This window comes from Rhyacophila brunnea, unplaced genomic scaffold (genome assembly GCF_057557595.1).
Source record: "Rhyacophila brunnea isolate RB1 unplaced genomic scaffold, BYU_Rbru_1.0 scaffold_3, whole genome shotgun sequence".
NCBI classification, from domain to species: Eukaryota; Metazoa; Arthropoda; class Insecta; order Trichoptera; family Rhyacophilidae; genus Rhyacophila; species Rhyacophila brunnea.
The window spans coordinates 9,417,316-9,436,840 of NW_028232965.1; the positions used below are offsets into that span (position 1 = coordinate 9,417,316).

A 19,525-nucleotide genomic window follows, 5' to 3' on the forward strand; every position below is an offset into this window, starting at 1 on the left:
TGCGGACGACAAAGTGCTCATTGCAGACAGTCAAGAAGGTTTACAAATACTCATTAATGCGGTAACGGAGGACTGTAATAAAATATGGCCTTAAGCTGAATACTAAAAAGATTAGTATGAGCGTGCTAGTCCTGTATTAGTGACAGAATGTGCGACGTGAAAGGAAATCTTTTGGAGAGAGCACACTTATTTACCTCTAAAACAAAAGATGGCTCGTTTTTATATATTATATTTTCACAACAAAAATCCTTCCAAAATCAAAGTCGACGTTTTTTTTACACGTTTTCGCTTAAGTAATCTTTTCTCTCCAAATCCTTCCACGTGGTTCGTGTGTCATATGAGAAACATGCAGGTGTTCAAATAAATACTAGGTACTTATATAAAATAATATAACAACAAATAATATGAAAGGAAGAATAGAAATGTGTGCAAAAATATAACGGAGATAAGTCTAAAAATTGAAAAATATGATGAATATGCCAAATTAACTTTAAATATTGCTTACGTAAATGATGAATTAAACGGGGAGAGGATTAGTAAATTTCAGACAGAAACATTCAAAAATGTCCAAAATTCCATTTTCCGTTGGCTCTGTAAAAAAATATAATTCTGGACTTTTCCTTTCGCATACAGATTAACATCAAAAGTAAACTTTATAATCCTTCGTTGGGGATTAAAGACAGGTTGAAAGAAAAAATGTTTCGTCTACTATTGAATCCGTGAATATAATATTATATTTTACGAAACCTTGTCGTAGAAGTATATCATCAGAATATGATAAATGTAGGGTTTTTAATCAAACAAGACAAACTTTCTGATAATCATGCTTACATAATAAATGAGTAAAACAGGATCTGGGTCATAGTTCACTATGTTATTTTGTAGATTTGTGTGGCCGAGTGGCTTAAATGCCGGCCTATAGAGTCGAGGGTCCCAGGTTCGAATCCTGGGTCTGGCAAGTAAACATATTGTTTTTCAATTTGTGTATGAGTCAGAGTATGGACCTAATAGGTTGAGCAAGTGGCTGACATCCATTTCTCGTAAAAACAAAAATCTGTCAATACAAACCTCCACTCTGTGGAGGCCCATATGATCCTATCAGGATCGGACATGGTCGAAAGAAGAAAGAATTACACATTAAATCTAAGAAATGGATGTTCTTCATGCTTAGGCATATTTAATTACTCGTAATGATGTTTTAAGACATTCTTTAATGTTTTATTTTATATCTGTGAAAAAAAAACCAGCTACCTATGAGATTATTTCGATGATATTAAATGTTATATATTCTGAAATAACCTACATCATTTGTTATCTAAAAAAAGCCATATACGGGCATTACTATTTCAGATGGATATATTCCAAATATTTAAATTTTCGACATTTCTAACTTAGTATAGGAATAGGTGAAGAAAAATGTTAAAACGTAAAAAGTTGTCATATTAATCGTATTTTAAATCATTTTATTTTCAGGAACTTTCAATCACTGCGAATGCTGATGGCGCAAATATTTCGATGGCCGTTTTCAGAAATGGCACAAAAGTGACAAGATGTTTCAGGTGAGTTTTATCTTATAAACGAATACAAAAAAAGGTTGATATTTATTAAAATATCAGTATTTGTAATAATAAAAAATAACGCAATGTCTTATGAACAAATGTATGTTGGGCATAATTCGCATGATTCAACAGAAAATGAATAGGTAAGATAATAAACAAAAATGGCAGTCATAATACAATGCACCTTGACCTCGTTGTGGAGATGTCATCCCGTGGTGACCAAGAGATATCAAAAGACCCCACTAGTTCGATGAGATAATTAAGTTTAGGAAGTACGAGTACGGCTGTGGCACAAAGTTTAAGGACCAAGAAGAGTAGAAGTAGAAAGGAAAAGGCATTCTCTCAGCATTGGAAAATTTCTGAGATTGTGATGAATAACTAATAAATATATTATTTTCCTACACGAATTAAATCACTGACATAGATCTTTGATGATAATAATATGTAGGTACTATATTAATGATCTTTAGCTTTTACTGATTGAAATTTATTTTTAGGTTGGGCACCTCCTTATAACTAACTTACGTGTTATTATAATATGTCTATCATTATCCAGCCAGTGTTTATATAGTGCTGGATAAAACCCTCCTTTATGTCCTTCCATTATTCTCGGTGTCTACTTCCTCACTGCCATGTACTTCCTACTAAGTTGAGTTCCACGATCTTGGGGGGTTTTTTGACGCCATCTGTGAACGTTTAGTGCACCTTGGATACCACTACATGACTTCATTTGTTCATCGAATAATTATTCATTCTAAACCTTCTGTTATTTCATAAAATATTTTTAAATAAAATTACTAATAAATAATTACAAGATAAAAAGAACTTTTTATATACAACGTTTTTATATTCTGTTGAACCATATAAACTTGACTTGACTAGCTTAAACGATCAAAAAAATGTGTACTTGACATGTCATATTGATTTCCATAGTAACGCGCGTATATATTAATAATGTGGTTGCTCTTTAGCAACCAATAAAGGTGTCGAAATAACTTTTCATACAAAACAGAATTAACTGAAAATTAATTCAATTCTACTTAAAGATGGCTAAAAGTATTTAAAAAAAATGCATTGACATCGTGTTCTGATATATTCTAAAAGTTTCAAATGTCTAGCTAGTCAAGATTTGTACCGGACAAATAAGAATACGAGCTAAGAAAATTTTTGTAAAATAAGATTTTTCCTCGTCGATTCCAATAAATAAATATTACAGTAGGTGACAAGGTGAATTTTCTTTAGAAATAACAAATCAATAATAATATGTATGTTGAAAATAATTCCTTAATGTGAAAGACGGTGTCTTAGATAGGAAAAATGTCAATAGCTGTCATGTTAAACTCCGACTGTCACCAAAAATGTGTCAATTCGTTTTTATATATATATAAAAATTAACCGATCGTCAGTGTTGCGTGCACAGTAATTGAAATACTTTCCGACATTCCGAAAAATCGTCCGTTAAATTTTCCTCTTATAAATTTTATTTTCCCCTCCCATTTAACCTTCCCGTTGGATTGTTATGTAAGATTTCGGAATAGCCTTAGCGTGGTTGTTAATTTTTATTTCGATTGGGAAAAGAATTAAAATTATGAAATGGCGTGGAAAAATACTTCGAATTTTATCTCTGGAAATATTTTAAACTTTTAATAAAAACATCGTTAAAAACGACAAGGGATTTTATCTAATTGGAACAGATTTTCCCAAAGTTCTATCAAATATCTATAAAAAGTGTAATATTAATAAGTTATCATTCTGTTGTCAATTTTCTGATATTTTAATAATAAATATATAATTTATTCAATGATACATATGAATAAATTAGGTGGCAGTGAACAACCGATAAGAGTGGAAGGACCTCTGATGAGTTTTACATCCAGCAGTGATGCTGTATATCAATCAATACCATTGACCATACATAGTCTCGCATGTAACTATCATATATTATGATATAGCTATGGGCCATTAGGAAAGCAAAGTTGATCATTCAAAATAGGCCCTGCAACTGTGCTCTGTGTATTTCTAATATTTCTTGGTAGAATTATTTATAATCACCCGCAGTGTCTGAAGATGCCGAAAGGCGAAACACGGGTCGCAAAAAACGACTCAAATGGAATAGTACAAAACTTAAATCCATTAGAATTTACACCTGTTTATATATCTCCATTTTCCAGTAATTTAGGCTTGAACGACTGATAATACAAATTTTATAAAAACCTATTATAATATGCCTACAAATATATTAGAAAAAACCTTGAATAAACTAAATTACGAGTGAGTACATCGGTAGCACTATAAGAAAACGATGGCTGTGGGTTCAAACATTCATCGCTACATTTTTTTTAATAAATAAGTTTCTGATATCAAAGTATTTTCAATAAAGATTATTACAATCTTGCATATTGTGTATTTGTTATTCTTTTGAATATAAAATAATTTAACATAATTTATTACTTTGACATAAATTTAGAGGCACTTATATCACTAGTTTCAAATGGCTATTATTAACACAAAGTTTTTCTCCGCTTTTCATTGTTTTCTCTTGTTTTCCATATACATTATCAAAATACAATGTATTTACATACGCCGTATGCGTAACAAGAAATCTACAATTCGTTTTTGTCTTATTTTCCAGACGTAGTCAGATAACTGGGGCGGAGCATATAAACAAAAGAATCCACTATTTGTCACCCCCTCTTATTGACAATGATAAAGCGTCCTCTCTGGCAACCCTTTCGCTCGCTTGTTAGACTGTTATACAATGTTAGACGGAAAATATTCTGACGTCTATCGGAAAAGTTACTTCTCCGTTGTCTCGGCGATAACAATGTTTGAGACCTGAAATATAACACTCCATTCTTTTCTGCGACTCAGCGTATAGTCAATACGTGCGTTGTTTACGATTTAAGGTCAAATAATAATGCCTTTCATAAAAGTTTCGAACGTAAAATAAAGAGCAAGTTCATCAATTTATTGACAATATAATTTTTAATAATAGTCTTGTAAGTAACAAGAACATCGCCAAAGGTCATTGTCATGAAGTTTTATTTTTAACGAATTAAGGAAAATAATAAACTTACAGTATTATCTGGATTACTAACACAAAACTCCAAAGTTTTTTTCTACTTTTTTAAGTTAAGTAGGCAGATTTACCCTAAGATAAATATATTTTATGATTAGTAAGATTTAGGCGAGGGGAAAACGATAATCCAGGCCCAAAGAAAAAATAATAAAACGTGCCTAATTAAAAACAAGATATTCGCTTTTGTTCGTTATTTGGAATTATCAAAGCAGTGGTAAGGCTAAGGGATTGTTCCATTCTATAAAAATACTTTTCTCTTTTCAAATTAATTTGTTTTTCAGAGCCTGGCCTGCCAATTTAATGTGTATTTAGTAACTTTGTCTATATCCAAGACTGTGCACTGTGCAGTCATATTTAGATTAAATGGTTCTATGAAATGTCGCCAAAAAACCAAATAAGTTCCGACGTATTTCATAATTTTTATTTTATTTTATAGGACATAATATGCGTATGTACAGATACAATTTTGTGTTACAATATTCATTGTACGTACCTATCAATAAACCCAAGGCCCTTTATAGTTAGGTAGGCAGTATCACGAAACTTTTAATTTCGATCGTAGTGCTAGTTATACTTTGAACGCAATATTATGATAAACTGTTTATAGAAAAAATGATAGTATCATATTGAAAAAAAATGGTAATATTTATTTACTACGAACATATTATTACCGCATTGGATTCTAAATTGAGCAATAACTGGCACTGCCATCAGAACTCGCAATTTATTGTTGAACAAACTGTTCTTGCGGTACCAACAAAATAATGAGTAACTAACTTATAATAATTTGAGACGTAGATCCTTATTCGTTGAAGTCATTTGTCCTGACTGGTAAGGTGCCCACCGCTGGCTAGTACATGTAGCTGTCACTCTTTTCTGCGCTCCGTAGGTGAGAAATGTCCAAATGTATTTATTCCCCCTGTTCCATTGAAATCGTCGGCAAATTTTTTATTAGTAAAATATTTTAGAGATGACTAGCCATTTTTTCAAAGCTTAAAGTGGGATGCTGAAGGAGATTTACAAGTATCCATAGGTTAGTTCTGATGTATATCCAAAAATATTGTTACTCACTTTAAACGTAGCCATTGATTGAATCTAAACCTAGCGCATAATTAAAAATACCACGTCTTCCTAAGTCGGAAAAAAATATGGTTCATTATAGAACAGCATACCTACTTTCAATATTTTAAACATTATTTTGTATTAAATTTGTATGTTTAATATATTATAATATTTAAAGCATTAATGGTTTTAATTCCGATTATGTTTTCTTTATCTAAGTGTTAACATTACACCTAAAATGTATTTTAAAAGACTTGAAAGAATAATAAAAAGTCTATGAAAGAGGAAACATCCCCTGAAAAAAAAAATATAATGACTCAAGAATCTCGTTGCATTTTAATTGTGTATGGTAATTATGATATAAATTGTTCTGATGCATAGTTTTGTTCCTTAAATCACTAAAAATCAAAATATATGAATAAATCGTATCAAATATTAAATTACTTATATAATATTCTCGGAGATTCTCTTTCATTATTTTCGTATGAAAGCTTCCTATGAGCTAGTGCTCGTTATCACGTATAGCCCCAAATGTGCGGTTCGACCAAAAGTTGAGTTGCTTGAATCGTGTGGGGGGGGGGCCTCCCCCTTTCTTTCTATAAGTAGGTATTCTCATAAAATAGTTTTTAACTATTGTTTTTCATTTTGTCTGGGAAAAAATATAAGACTCAAAGATGAGAGGCATAAAATAATCATTTTTTATATTCAACAGTGAATCCCGTTAATTAGTTTACGTGCTTTTCGTTCTTTAAATGTTTATTATATCTATTCACCAAACTAAACATAATATATTATGTAACTTAATAGTATAGCCCCATATTATGCTGTACGAAAATTTAAATAATAAATATACGCACCTATAATCAAATGAATAAAATTATATTGCTTTATAAATAAAAAAGAAATGCATTAGTATTTACAGATCTATATAATATACATAAAAAAGGCAAATGTATAAATTACATAACATATTGCTGTAAATTAAAATACATTTACACGACAATAATAATTTAAAGAATTATATAGTAGTTCAAGCATGTTATCGCCTGTCTGTAGTATTATTCCGTACGTTATTGTATTATAATAATATATTATCTAAATAATAATGATATTCTTTAATTGTTTTTAGGCCCGATTTCGTGTTGGTCCGCCAAAATCTCCGTGATGCTGGAGAGGAACATCGCTCTTTGTTACTGGGATTAAAATTTGGAGGAGTTCCATCAATCAACTCGTTAAATGCCATCTATAATTTCCAAGTAAGTTGGCTAAATTTACTATTGTTACACTATTTTATATTATATCTTTATACGTCGCTGTCTATAAGGTTAGTGAGTTTTAGTCGTCTTCTACATCATTGAGGCCAGTGATAATATATAAAATTTTCTTTCATTACATCTCTCAAGTGAACTCTCCATTATCGAGTCTGCATGGTTAAAGATACCCGTAGCGGCGTTGCATTTTTCAGCAATCCTGATCAGTTTAGCGAACATCTTTTTTAATTAGAGGTTGTGATTGAGAAATATCTTCGAAAAAATTCTCGAGAAATTCGAGAATTCTCATTTCTCGAAAAATCGTCAATGAAGTTATCGAGAAATTTTGTCACTTGGCTAAGCTGCCGACCGCAACCGGATTTTCAAAAGAAAGTTTGATTTCTCAGTAAAAAAAATATTGACTGGAAGATTTAAAAAATAAAAAAACTAGAGGTAATTTCGTGATCATGACGATTTCTCGAGAATTCCCGAGAGATCATAAAACCAATCTCGAATTCTCTAAAATCCAAAAAATTTTCAATCTTAAGAAAATGAAAAAAGTTGTGAAATCATGTAAATAAGCTCTATTTTTAATGCACAAGTATAAATTAGTAGATACCTACTTCATATATTTTTAATAAACATAATATGAATGTTAACGCGCGTACAATTGGTACAATACTGTCATAATCACCGGGAGCTCAACAACCCGGGGTGGGTCCTGTCTTCCTCCAAAATCTCTACCCGCCTGTCCGTATTAATAATGGTTTCTTTCCAGTTTGATACCCCAAGTACCTATACGGCAGTCATTACTAGTGTATTGTTCTACGTCGTATTGGATTTTTTGTCCATACCCCCTTTTCCCGTTCACACATTGCACGCACATGACCTATCTTCTCCTCCAGTATCATTGCCATCGATTGGTCCGAAAATACGGCGAAAAATATTCCTTTCAATTTATGGCTCGTTCATTTTGCAGAGTTATTGCCAATATTCTAAGACATATTATGTAAGCCCATGCTCTGTAAGTGTCTTATAAAGTATGCTTTTAGTTCGGCGATCACTGTACCTACATGTTATATCTGATACTAAAATACAAATTATTTTTCCTCTCTATTTGTTTTTCATACTATTTATTTTTAAGGCTGTACCTCAGTTGAGGCACGGTCTAAAAAGATCATGGCTAGGCGATGCGCGGATTGCGGGTCGCGGGTACAAATGACGCATGCCAAACGAAATATATTTTGTCATATAAATCCAACATACGTCCATTTTATGTACTGTTTATTGTTTTATTAGTAACAATAATAATATATTCATTGACATGTTTTCTTTTTAAAGTAAATGGGTAACGTTTTTAGTCATCTTTACACGATTTGCCCCCTTTGTATATTACAATACAAAAATAGAATGTGTTGACTTTCTAACGACATGGTCTACCTCATGGATAACTACTGTCACTGGCATAAAAATGTTGATAATATTCCTTTAATTTGTTGTCATTTGCCGCCTTTTATAATGTGCCGCCCCTAAGCAACGCATGCCCAGCTACCCCCACGGGATGGTCACTGATCGCATGTGACCTTTATATTAAATTCAATGTAAACTCAGTCAACTCACAGTGATTGTGCAAAGTTACAGTCTAAAACTCTGTGTGGGACAGGGTGTATTGGGTGGTGGGTTACTATTGGATTGATTGATATCAGCATGATTAAATTTAATGAATGAAACAAGTGTGAAAAAGCAATTGCTTGTAATATTTTTGTATTTAAATTCTACCACATTGCATTATAAAGAGCCTAAGCATTGCATGCAGCATGCAAACCTGCAATTTGCTCTGAAATAATGATATATGATTATTACTGTACCTAACAGTAAAGTCATGTAGGTACCCCCCCTGTGAACTTTAAACTCTGCCTCACTGTTGGGTACATTGCTGTATTTTTTCAAGAATCGTAAAAACAAACTATATCTGAATTTGTCGACGTTTTCATTGTTTTTCATTATTTATTCAGTATACATAATGGACTCATTTATTAATTACATTGTAGTTGTTGGTGTTGGTCAATGGTTAAAGGGTGTTGGGTGACTTTTACGAAAGCCCTTGTTCGGATGTAAAATAACCGAAAATAATGCCGATTCAAAATAGAAAGAAACACAATCTACATTATTTTTTTGAGATAGAAACATACAGTGATCTAATCTATTTATTATTACAAATTAATTCATTATGTTCATTATATTTTTTTAATTCAAATGGTTGTTGCTTTATTTTTTTCAATTGACAAAACAATAATAATATTGTTGACATCTTTTCAAAATTATCATAAATACTAAGCTCCCTCTTTGGTAAAATAAAAAAAATGTTTATGTTTCATAACAAAATTAGATGTATTCCATTATTTGGTCAGACACAATTTGATTTATTCAAATAAAGTAAATATGAAGTCAAAATAATAAATGTATAATGCCTTATTAAAGGGGAGTGTAGTGCTACTAGGGACATCTAATGACAGAACACGAAAGATGTAACATAATACAATTTACTGATAGTGTATTATTAAATTTAGTTTATTAAGTTTTCTATAATAAATATTATGACTACAAAATAATATGTAATAATAACGTCGGAACCTGCACCAAATTCACATTTTATAACATTTTTCTTTTTAATGTTTTCAGATACATTTTTATTAATTAATACAGTTGAAATTGTAAATTATCAAAAAAATGTCTCAAATTGCAAGCTTCGTATTTTTCTGCTAGGTGCCTCTTTAAAAAAGGCTCAGTAAAGGCATCACCTTAATGTCATTATTATCAAAGCACAGCTCAAGAGCACAACAAATAAAAAAATTAAATTGTTTAAATTTAAATACCACTCACGCTTATAAAATGTTACATCATACTGAAAAACTTTGATACTATACACCATGTAAGAATGTGATCAATTTTAATTGGTCTTTTTGTGAGGGAAATGTGGGCCAGCATATTTATTCCAGCTAATTGCCATCCATATTTGAATCAAGAAAAATACTTATAACAACTCCCTTTATATGTTTAATGAATTCAATAGTTACATTTATTACTACACAAATTAATTGTATATTTTTTATACAGGATAAGCCATGGGTGTTTGCTCATTTGCTGCAGCTCCAAAGACGGCTCGGAAAAGAAAATTTCCCTTTGATTGAGCAGACATTCTTCCCTAACTATTCTGATATGGTAAGTTTTATTAAAATACGTAGCTATATTGTTATAGTGATTTTTATATGAACCATAATATTATTTTGTTAAGACGTAGTGGTTAAATTTATATGTGATATATTCATTTACAATATTTACATAATGGGAAAGAATTATTCTTGAGATATATTATTATATCATCGCAAATATGAGGGTAAAATATTGAAATTTCTCCTAAATAAGTCAATTGCAAACTCCAATGGAGTTTAGTGAACATATTTTACTATCCATATAATGTTATTTATTAAGTACATAATATTAACGAAAGAATAATTTTAAAAGATGCTATAACCACGGACGAAACGACGACACTTAGAATAAACTTTTCTACTGTATTCAAATATTTCATGATGATTTCTGTATTGAGAAAAGAAAGGGAAATATAATGACATATTAATTGTTTCTACAAAGTCTATCAATTATTCAGGCTTAGCTCCTCGAAGATAGGCACTCAAAATTCTTCATTTTCGATTTTTAGACAGCATGACGTGTGTGCCCTTAAGTACCTATGTAATCTTTTAGTATGAGTCTCTCATTATTGAAATATCTTAGGTAAGACATAGGTATGTAATATTCTTTTCCTGGTAGTTTATTAAAGGCGCTATTAATTTATTTTGTATTTCATAAATGTGTTCTATGTATGGCTAAAGTGCATCCATATTGAAAACTAGGGATGTCACCCTAAAAGAATAAATATCATTTTGTGATATTGAATCGATTATGTCATCTGCATCAAAGAAAGTCTCCGCTGACCAATTGAATCTTTGCACTGGATGAAACACACATTGAAAACACATATTGAGAACTTTTGAGGGATTCGAATACTATTATTATACACACATAATTTTGAAAAACCCTTTCTGAGAAAATACATTATAACCAATAGAAAAAATCTTTTTTTTTTGAAAAAAGTAAGCCACTAATCAAAGCCAGTAATCGAACCCTGCATATCCCGGGTTTACGCCCCATCCGCGCATTACCTCTATGCTACGTGGTGACATACTAATTGCTACAAATTTGAACTATTGGCCACTTTTAATACCCACTCATCAGCGCTCTTCTAAAGGGTTCGATTCCCTGCCGAAGTGGGGTGGCTTACTTTTTTCAAAAAAAAAAGATTTTTTCTATTGGTTATAATACATTTTCTCAGAAAGTGTTTTTCAAAATTATGTATGTTCAATAATTAGAATGGTACATTCTTAAATCTTGTGAATTATTCGTTGAATAAAAGAAATAGTTAACTATTTTTATATACCTCATTGGGTCTATTCTATACTTATCGACCGCTAAAGTGATAAAGTGATAAATATTATCAAACTTAGGGTAGGTTTGTATCAACATATTAGCACTTATTGTAACAATCACACGAAGTTGGTTTTTATTGTTGTAATAAGTGCTATATTTTAACAGCACCTATCTTGCTGCTGTTAAAATATCGCACTTATTGCAACAATAAAAACCAACTTCGTGTAATTGTTACAATAAGTGCTAATATTTTGATACAAACCTACCCTAAGTTTGATATTATTTATCAATTTAGTGTTCGATAAGTATAGAATAGACCCACATAAGCGTGAAGTTCGATAGTTTTGACAGAAAATATGACCTTGTTGAAGCGACGCCGAGCTAAAGAAAACAATGCAATAAACTATATGTAAAAAGGTCAGAAAGTCTCAGAAACAATAATTAGGTAATTTCGTGCACACTAGAAGAAACGATATCTGCACAAGTTCAATGTAAAATTTTTCACTATAATAATAATAATACATTTTCCTTGAATTTAATATTAATAATCAATGAAGTCAGTTTTCGTAATGTTATCGGAATATCCAACAAATATTTCATTTTGTCCCAACTTGCACAATAAAATGTTTTCAAAATTCTTCAATAGATGTCAGCGAGTATTCTTTATTATAGTTTTCTTGAAATTGACAAGATGAATTTTAAATCTATATATTAATATTATTAATTGATTTACACCATAATATCTTACAATTATGGTATGATAGGTGTCATAAAAATGTGTCCTTTTTGGTAGTGAAATAATACTACAAATATTCGTTTATTCAAAATTTTATTGGAATAGTTTTTTTTAGTATTGAAGTTTGAGTTAGATACAACAAAGTAAAAATTCTAGATTTTTCTAGTAATAACAGCATATCTACAATTTTAATGGCATTACACAAGCAGCGTAGACAATACTCAACAGATTCGAAATGTATATAACAACTTACACGTACAAAATCTAATATAATACTAAATACCTATCGATAGATTCTATAACATTACAATAAATAAAACTTACAATTATTATATTAATTGAGATTATGGAAAAATACTGATTTATCTCAGTAACCAGAACATTTAGTTTTAAATTTGTATCATAGATGCGGTCAGTTCATTCGGTTTTCAAACCACATATTTTAAAAAAAAATCTAAACTTTAAATTTTATTAAAAAAAAACAGTGTGACACTAAAATATGGTTGTGTATTATTTTTAGTTATTAGTCATTTTCGTTGCAAATCAAATATATTTTAGGAATAATGTCGCAGGTACTCATATTTAAAATACAAAATAGATCTTATCTTATATGGTTAAAACATAAATAAATATTATTATGATATAAATTTAGTACCATTTCAAACGCACTGAAAATGTTTTTTTTTTTTTTTTTGTTATATTATCTTGGATTTGACGACACTTACATGTTTATCAAATACAACATTAATATAAACATGAAAAAATTCACTCAACTTGCATTCAAAATTTTAACAACATAGCTACACAGGACGAACGATACTTAACAATTAACATTCATTCAAATAGATTATAATTAAAATTTTCAGGAGGCTCTTAATACAACTGTACATTAAAAACAAAGTTGCCTCGAAGTGTGTTGTTCGTTTATGTATTTATCCAAATTTTTCGTCCTTCATTATCATCAATAAGGCAAGACAGGTTTCATGCTTTGATTTTTCTGGCGCTCTCGTAAACATTCGGAAAGGCGGAGTGCTCTGTAAATAATAAATATTTGTGAAAATCATGATAACCATTTAATCAAGATAAACTGAGGAACCTATTTTCAAAAACCAATAAGTCAATATTTTTGGTAAACAAAGTTTTTGCGATACAAGTAGAAATGATTGATTTTAATATTGGCTTCATTTTTCCATAGTGTTGTATTTTCAAGTTAGAATAATATGCCAATAAATTTTTTATTGCGATAAAAATAAGCAAATAAGCACAAAAATAAAATTGTATCAGCAATTTTTTTAATCAATTTAATTAATCAGAAAGAAAAAATTGTATGCTTTTGGAAGCTATAAAACAATTATTTATGAATAAATAAATCAACCAATAAAAGATAACCTACACAAATTTAAAACCTAAATAACATTATTATTAAAATAATATTACTGCCATCTAGCGAAATTCATTTTTAACTTTAAAATAAGTACATATTACTAGATTTTATCATCAATTTTACTTTTAGTGAAATAAGAATTATTCGTATCTTATTTTAATTTAATAATGGAATTTAATTCTGGAAATAATTAATGTAATTTCTAACTTACTTTGCCCAAGAGCAGTGGCCGTCTTTGTTAATTAGGCATATGCCATTTGAAGAATGGCAGCTATCTTGGTTGAAAGGATCCTCCAGATGGCACACGTGTTTTTGATGTTTCTTACTACAGCCATATGGACCGCACGGCTCAATCTGTAAGAAAAAATATTTAATTAAAAAAGATTCTATAATTGTTTTATGATATAGTGCCATAGTTTAGACATTGTAATATGCCAACTTCTATCAATGGGAATTCATTTAGTATTTTTTAGTATTTACAAAATTATATTATTCATACGGGCAAAAATAATGTAAGAAAATATCGTTTGTCGTTTATACTAGGTATGTGACGTAACCCGGCTCACGGCTAGCTCGTAAATGTGAACCAAGGGTCAATAAGGAAGCCAGGAATGAATGGGAGCGGTTCGCTATTGTAGCACCACAACTTTTAATTATGCAGTAAATAAAACTCTCGCTAGTGTGACACCAAATTTATTTACGATTAATGATAATTAATTAATTAATAATAATACTAAGTCATAGTTATTTTTAACGCCATAATTTATTATAGTTCTGACAAAATAAAACTTATAAAGTTATCTATAAACTGTTCATTTGATTATTATATAATCTCAATAAAACTTCCAAAAAGTTTTACAATGTTCACACTTAATTCGAGGAATGTACACATAAATGTTCGTTAAATACTTTATTTCTTAAAATATTTTCATATAAAAACTAATTATTAGTTTGTATTCATGTAATATTAAATTTCTAAAATATATTTTATTTTACAAACTTTGAGTTTCAAAAGTTTATTTATTATTCACAATTTAGTTTCAAAAGTTTATTTTATAATAACAAATTTAGTTTCAAAAAATTTATTTATTATTTACAAACTCAGTTTGTTTAATTTGTTTTTCATTTAAAACAAATCTTCACATGAATCTATAGTGATTACGTCACCCCGGAAAAACCGTAAACGAGTAAGTATATTTTCCTGATACGTAACGCGGAAGAATATTTTGCAAATGACGTCACGCTTTTTCATCGAGCGAAAAAATATGTCATTTTCATATCAAGAAAGGCATTTTTCCCGGTATAATCGCCTCACAATTGAGGTCTTGGTGCGCGACTTCTTACGAAAGCTTCTAGGGACCATGCCCTGTATTGAAGACTGCTGCTGCTGCTGAATTTCAATCATAAGATTTTCACAAAATCGCGTATGTACCAATGTTATTTTGGGTAGCTCTCGGAACAAGTAACTGCGCAGTTTGTGTAATGATTTTAAATCGGCTGATTTTGTGTATTTTTATGTGTCTAAATGGAAGAGAAAGTTTTCACCTCTCCAATAAGCTATCGCAGTAGGTATTTGTGTGCGGATTAAGGAAGTAGCTACCACCACTCTAAAGTATTCGTGCAAAAACGTCACCCCTTCCCTAGAACTTGTGCAAAGATCTTACCACCACCCTGATTCATTCTAAACCAATGAAAAATTAACCAGTTTTAACAAAAGAGATCGTCGTGACATCACTTTTACATTTAATATTTATATTAAAGCTTTCTTTTTGGCGACCTACTATTCACCATAGTTTTTAAAGGTATTATATTCAAGTCCCGAGACTATTCTGCTAAATCGTGAAAGAAATATTCGTGAAAATTTTTCTGCGTTTGAATTTAAATCACGTACATATTTTTCTAATTCATGTTATTTGTAAGTCAAACAGAATAAAAAATATGTTTTCAAAATATTCAGGTTTGATAATCATTGTCTTACAGGTGATAATTTACCTGTGCTGACGTCTTATGATATTCCTTCAATCGTTTGTATAATATTTATTAGAACTACCGACTGTATTCAATATTTATATATTTATAACAGTGGCTTAACACTACCTTAATCTAATTATATAGGTATATGTATCTATTCTTTATTATTATACAGTACAAAGATTTATAAGTATTAATAATTCAATATTTCTACATTTCTAATATTCGTATAAAGCTCAAGTGCATATGCACTTATAGAGTTCCACACGTGTATTTATTTATATTTTCTTATTTTAATAGTCTTTACTCCAGCGTTTTACATTTTAGAATGACCGTAAGCCGAAATCATTTTTTGACTATATTAAGGTCTGTGATACAGCGCTACGATATTTGTTAATTTTTACATTGCAACTCTCGATTTCTGAAATGACAGTTTTACATTAAATATTTCTTTTATATTTAATAACATGTTTAACATTAACATATTTATCATCAACTACTAAGCGATTATTCTTACATACTGCTTCTTCATGGTCTTTCGACCAATTTTATTTCTCCTTCATCCATAGATCATTCTGAGAAGTCGTTTAGACTTGTCAGCGATATCTATGGGACTTATGTACATTTCATTTCTATTTTCTCATGAGGTTGTCGTACCATTATTTAGTGGCATAATTGACTATAAGGCTAGATTTGTATAGTTATGTCGTCAAACTATACCCTTTTTCAAACACCACATATATTATTCTTGATGACACGCCATAGTGACAATCTAGAACAGGAGTCGGCAAATTTCGGCCTGCGGGCTAAATCTGACCCGCCACCTGTTTTTCATCCGGCCTACAGGCTTACAGGGAAAAACAGTACACATAGCATGTGAAACGTAATCTATCATAAAATAATATCGCCAAAAATTTGCATTGCTTAAAATACAAATCATATTAACCAAGTTCGACCATTTTCCATGTTGTAAAAAATTTAAAATATGAGCAAAATCCTTATACGCAAAAAAATTTGCTAAAAATATTATTTAAAAATATCACTTCCTAATTTAAAAAAATTGAACCTATATTTTTATGAGCAGTCTGTAATTAATATCTTCGAGTTATTTGAGAGACGTATAACTATAAAACTCTTCTATTAAATTTGTATTTTTTATTATATTTCTATTATTTTATAAGATAATTTTCTTACCCTGCATGGGCAGCCTTGTTTATACAGCATTCTGAATCCTTTGCGTTGACGAGGTGTCACAGTTCTCCATAGTTTCACATAATTGCACAGGTTTACATGAGCTTGAAGACTTATTACTTGACCTGTAATTAATATCATAGTTAAATTATAGCGATAATATTATAATATTACATAATATTAAAATATTACATAATATTAAAATATTACATAATATTATAATATTACATAATATTATAATATTACATAATATTATACTAATTCTCCAACTCAAGCAATTTCATTTACAAATATCTTTAAGACTATTACAATGTTCAGGGTTCACTTCATAGGGTTAATTTTGATTTTCCGTCTTTGAATTACATAGCTATTTAATAGTCACTGATTCATTCATACATTATGATGGTTATTACGTATTCAATGGATATTTACATAAGGGCAATAATTATTTCATAATTTATTACAAAATTACTTGTGACAACAAAGCATAATAATTTGAAGTTGTATGTCAAATGCCAAAGCAATTGAATTGTTTTAATAATGTTAAGTGGTCCCATTATGGAGACATTATTCTGATGGTATATATGATGGCTCGTACAAGATTAATTAATATTATATTATTTCTAACTACAAAAAAATTCATCAGAAAAATATATGTATTAACGTGTCTTGAACCCATGAAGAGAAGAAGAAATCATTTAAGTATATAATTAAATTAAAGTTAAATCAAGAAATATATAAAATAGGTTGAGTTACAGTAAATTTAATGTTTGTCTTACTATGAAAAATGTTGCAGAGTACAGACCACATTTTTTTTTAATTTGACATCAAGGTACTGGGCCAACAATATTATTAATAAGGACGACAGACTATGTACCTATGGAGACTTCAGGGCATACGGCTCTATCAGAAAAATTTAATATCTGATCTGACAATACAGATCTCATTTTAGAAATCTAGCACCTTTGAGTAACATTTGCTGTCACCTAATCTTAACATTTTCTTCAATACCTATGCTCATATTTCGTTTGGGCAATGTTCCTATTCATCTATTTAACAGTAGGTATACTTGATCACATTATATCTAGAGATGAGCTTTTACAATGAACCCGAAACACCAAGAAATATGATGGGTGAATACCAATAAATATAATATTAAATGTATGATGTGTGAAATTGATGGGAAGTATACATACCGGTAAGAAGATATGTTTGATTGAGCTGCAGCGGCACCCCGCATAGTCCGTCATCCTTTGCTGTGATCAAACGGCCTGCCTTCAGTGCAACTTTAGCTTTGTCTGACATCTGTTGGAAATTTCATAAAATATTACTTAAGTACACAAAAAGTCAAAACATATTTGAAAAGGTCGGTACATACTTAGTTAATTTTTAGTATAATGGCTCCTTGAATTCTTGCTAATAATGGCAAAATTAAAAGTATTAATAGAGTGAAGTTAACTATATTATCTAGCTAATTAAATTCTTAAAGAATTAAATATTATTATTAGTGCAGGATCCTATAGACTTTTCGTATACATAATATGCGGAACGCATTCTGACAATTGGAATAGGTTTTAGGGGTCACCGAGATATATAATGTTGATGTTGCCAGGCGATATTAGTGGTCAATTTTTTTTTATTGATGTTTTAATTTTTTTTCTTATAACCCACCAAAAATTGTTATGAATTCTTCAATAAAACCGAGACCGAATCAGGGATTGATTGAAAATGCAATAATTGTACCATGCCATCGGCATGGTCGTAGAACGGTTCGTCCCATTTGAAAAAATAAAAATAGCGGGTAGTGCAATGTGATCAAAATGATTGATTCTTAGGATCCTCCATGGCTTAAATTATTTTATTTAGTAGCTTGTTTGTATAGTATAATGCATGAATATGTAATTCTAACTGCCGTACATTATCATGTAGTAATAAGAAATTGGCTTTGACATGTATATCATTGTGCAAATGTGTATGTAGTGTTTGTAAAAACTGTGATCATGATACTTTACTTAGCAGTTTGAACACTTGACTTGTTGTTTCTTTTTTTTTAATAAAAAATGTGTACTTAGTGTGGTTAGTGGTTATCGTTATTTAATTTATTCACCTACTTATATATGCAACCTACACTGTTTCTGGATTACCCATAATACTAAAACTAATGTCATATGCATAGATATAGTAAAGAAACCAATCTGGGTGATTTTATACAAAAATGCTACTAAATAAAATAATTTAAGCCATGGAGGATCCTAAGAATCGATAATTTTGATCACATTGCACTACCCGCTATTTTTATTTTTTCAAATGGGACGAACCGTTCTACGACCATGCCGATGGCATGGTACAATTATTGCATTTTCAATCAATCCCTGATTCGGTCTTGGTTTTATTGAAGAATTCAGAACAATTTTTGGTGGGTTATAAGAAAAAAAATTAAAACCTCAATAAAAAAAAAATTGACCACTAATATCGCCTGGCAACTTCGACATTCTATATCTTGGTGACCACTAAAACCTATTCCAATTGTCAGAAAGCGTTCCGCATATTATGTATACGAGAAGTCTATGGGATCCTGCACTATATTAGGTTGTTAGATAATACGTAACCTAAGCTAATTCATAAGACAAAGGTATGACTATAATAAATCTATATATATAAAACAAAGTCGGGTTAGTTACACCATTTATAACTCAAGAACGGCTGGACCGATTTTTATGATCTTTGATTTGTTGGATTTGTCTCCGCCCCGAATATCAGAATAACTATTAAAACATTGGATAAATCACGGAAAAAAATAATTAT

General features: G+C 30.1%; 2 protein-coding genes across 3 annotated transcripts in view; one reads left to right on the forward strand and one right to left on the reverse strand.

The window, feature by feature from the left end:
* Syn (synapsin) overlaps positions 1 to 19,525 on the forward strand; it is a 239,066-nt gene that overhangs the window by 40,417 nt on the left and 179,124 nt on the right. Inside the window, exons 6-8 of the mRNA XM_085952486.1 lie at positions 1,474 to 1,559; positions 6,830 to 6,956; positions 10,068 to 10,172. Coding sequence (XP_085808612.1) covers positions 1,474 to 1,559; positions 6,830 to 6,956; positions 10,068 to 10,172 — 318 coding nt within the window. The remainder of the gene's footprint in view (positions 1 to 1,473; positions 1,560 to 6,829; positions 6,957 to 10,067; positions 10,173 to 19,525) is intronic.
* The window catches only part of Timp (Tissue inhibitor of metalloproteases), a 118,547-nt gene continuing 111,274 nt past the window's right edge, over positions 12,253 to 19,525 (reverse strand). For both annotated transcript variants that reach the window (XM_085952573.1, XM_085952574.1), the window contains 4 exons: positions 17,917 to 18,025; positions 16,724 to 16,845; positions 13,770 to 13,912; positions 12,253 to 13,208 (listed from right to left, as the gene is read on the reverse strand). In XM_085952573.1, coding sequence (XP_085808699.1) covers positions 13,136 to 13,208; positions 13,770 to 13,912; positions 16,724 to 16,845; positions 17,917 to 18,025 — 447 coding nt within the window. In that variant the 3' untranslated portion in view covers positions 12,253 to 13,135. The remainder of the gene's footprint in view (positions 13,209 to 13,769; positions 13,913 to 16,723; positions 16,846 to 17,916; positions 18,026 to 19,525) is intronic.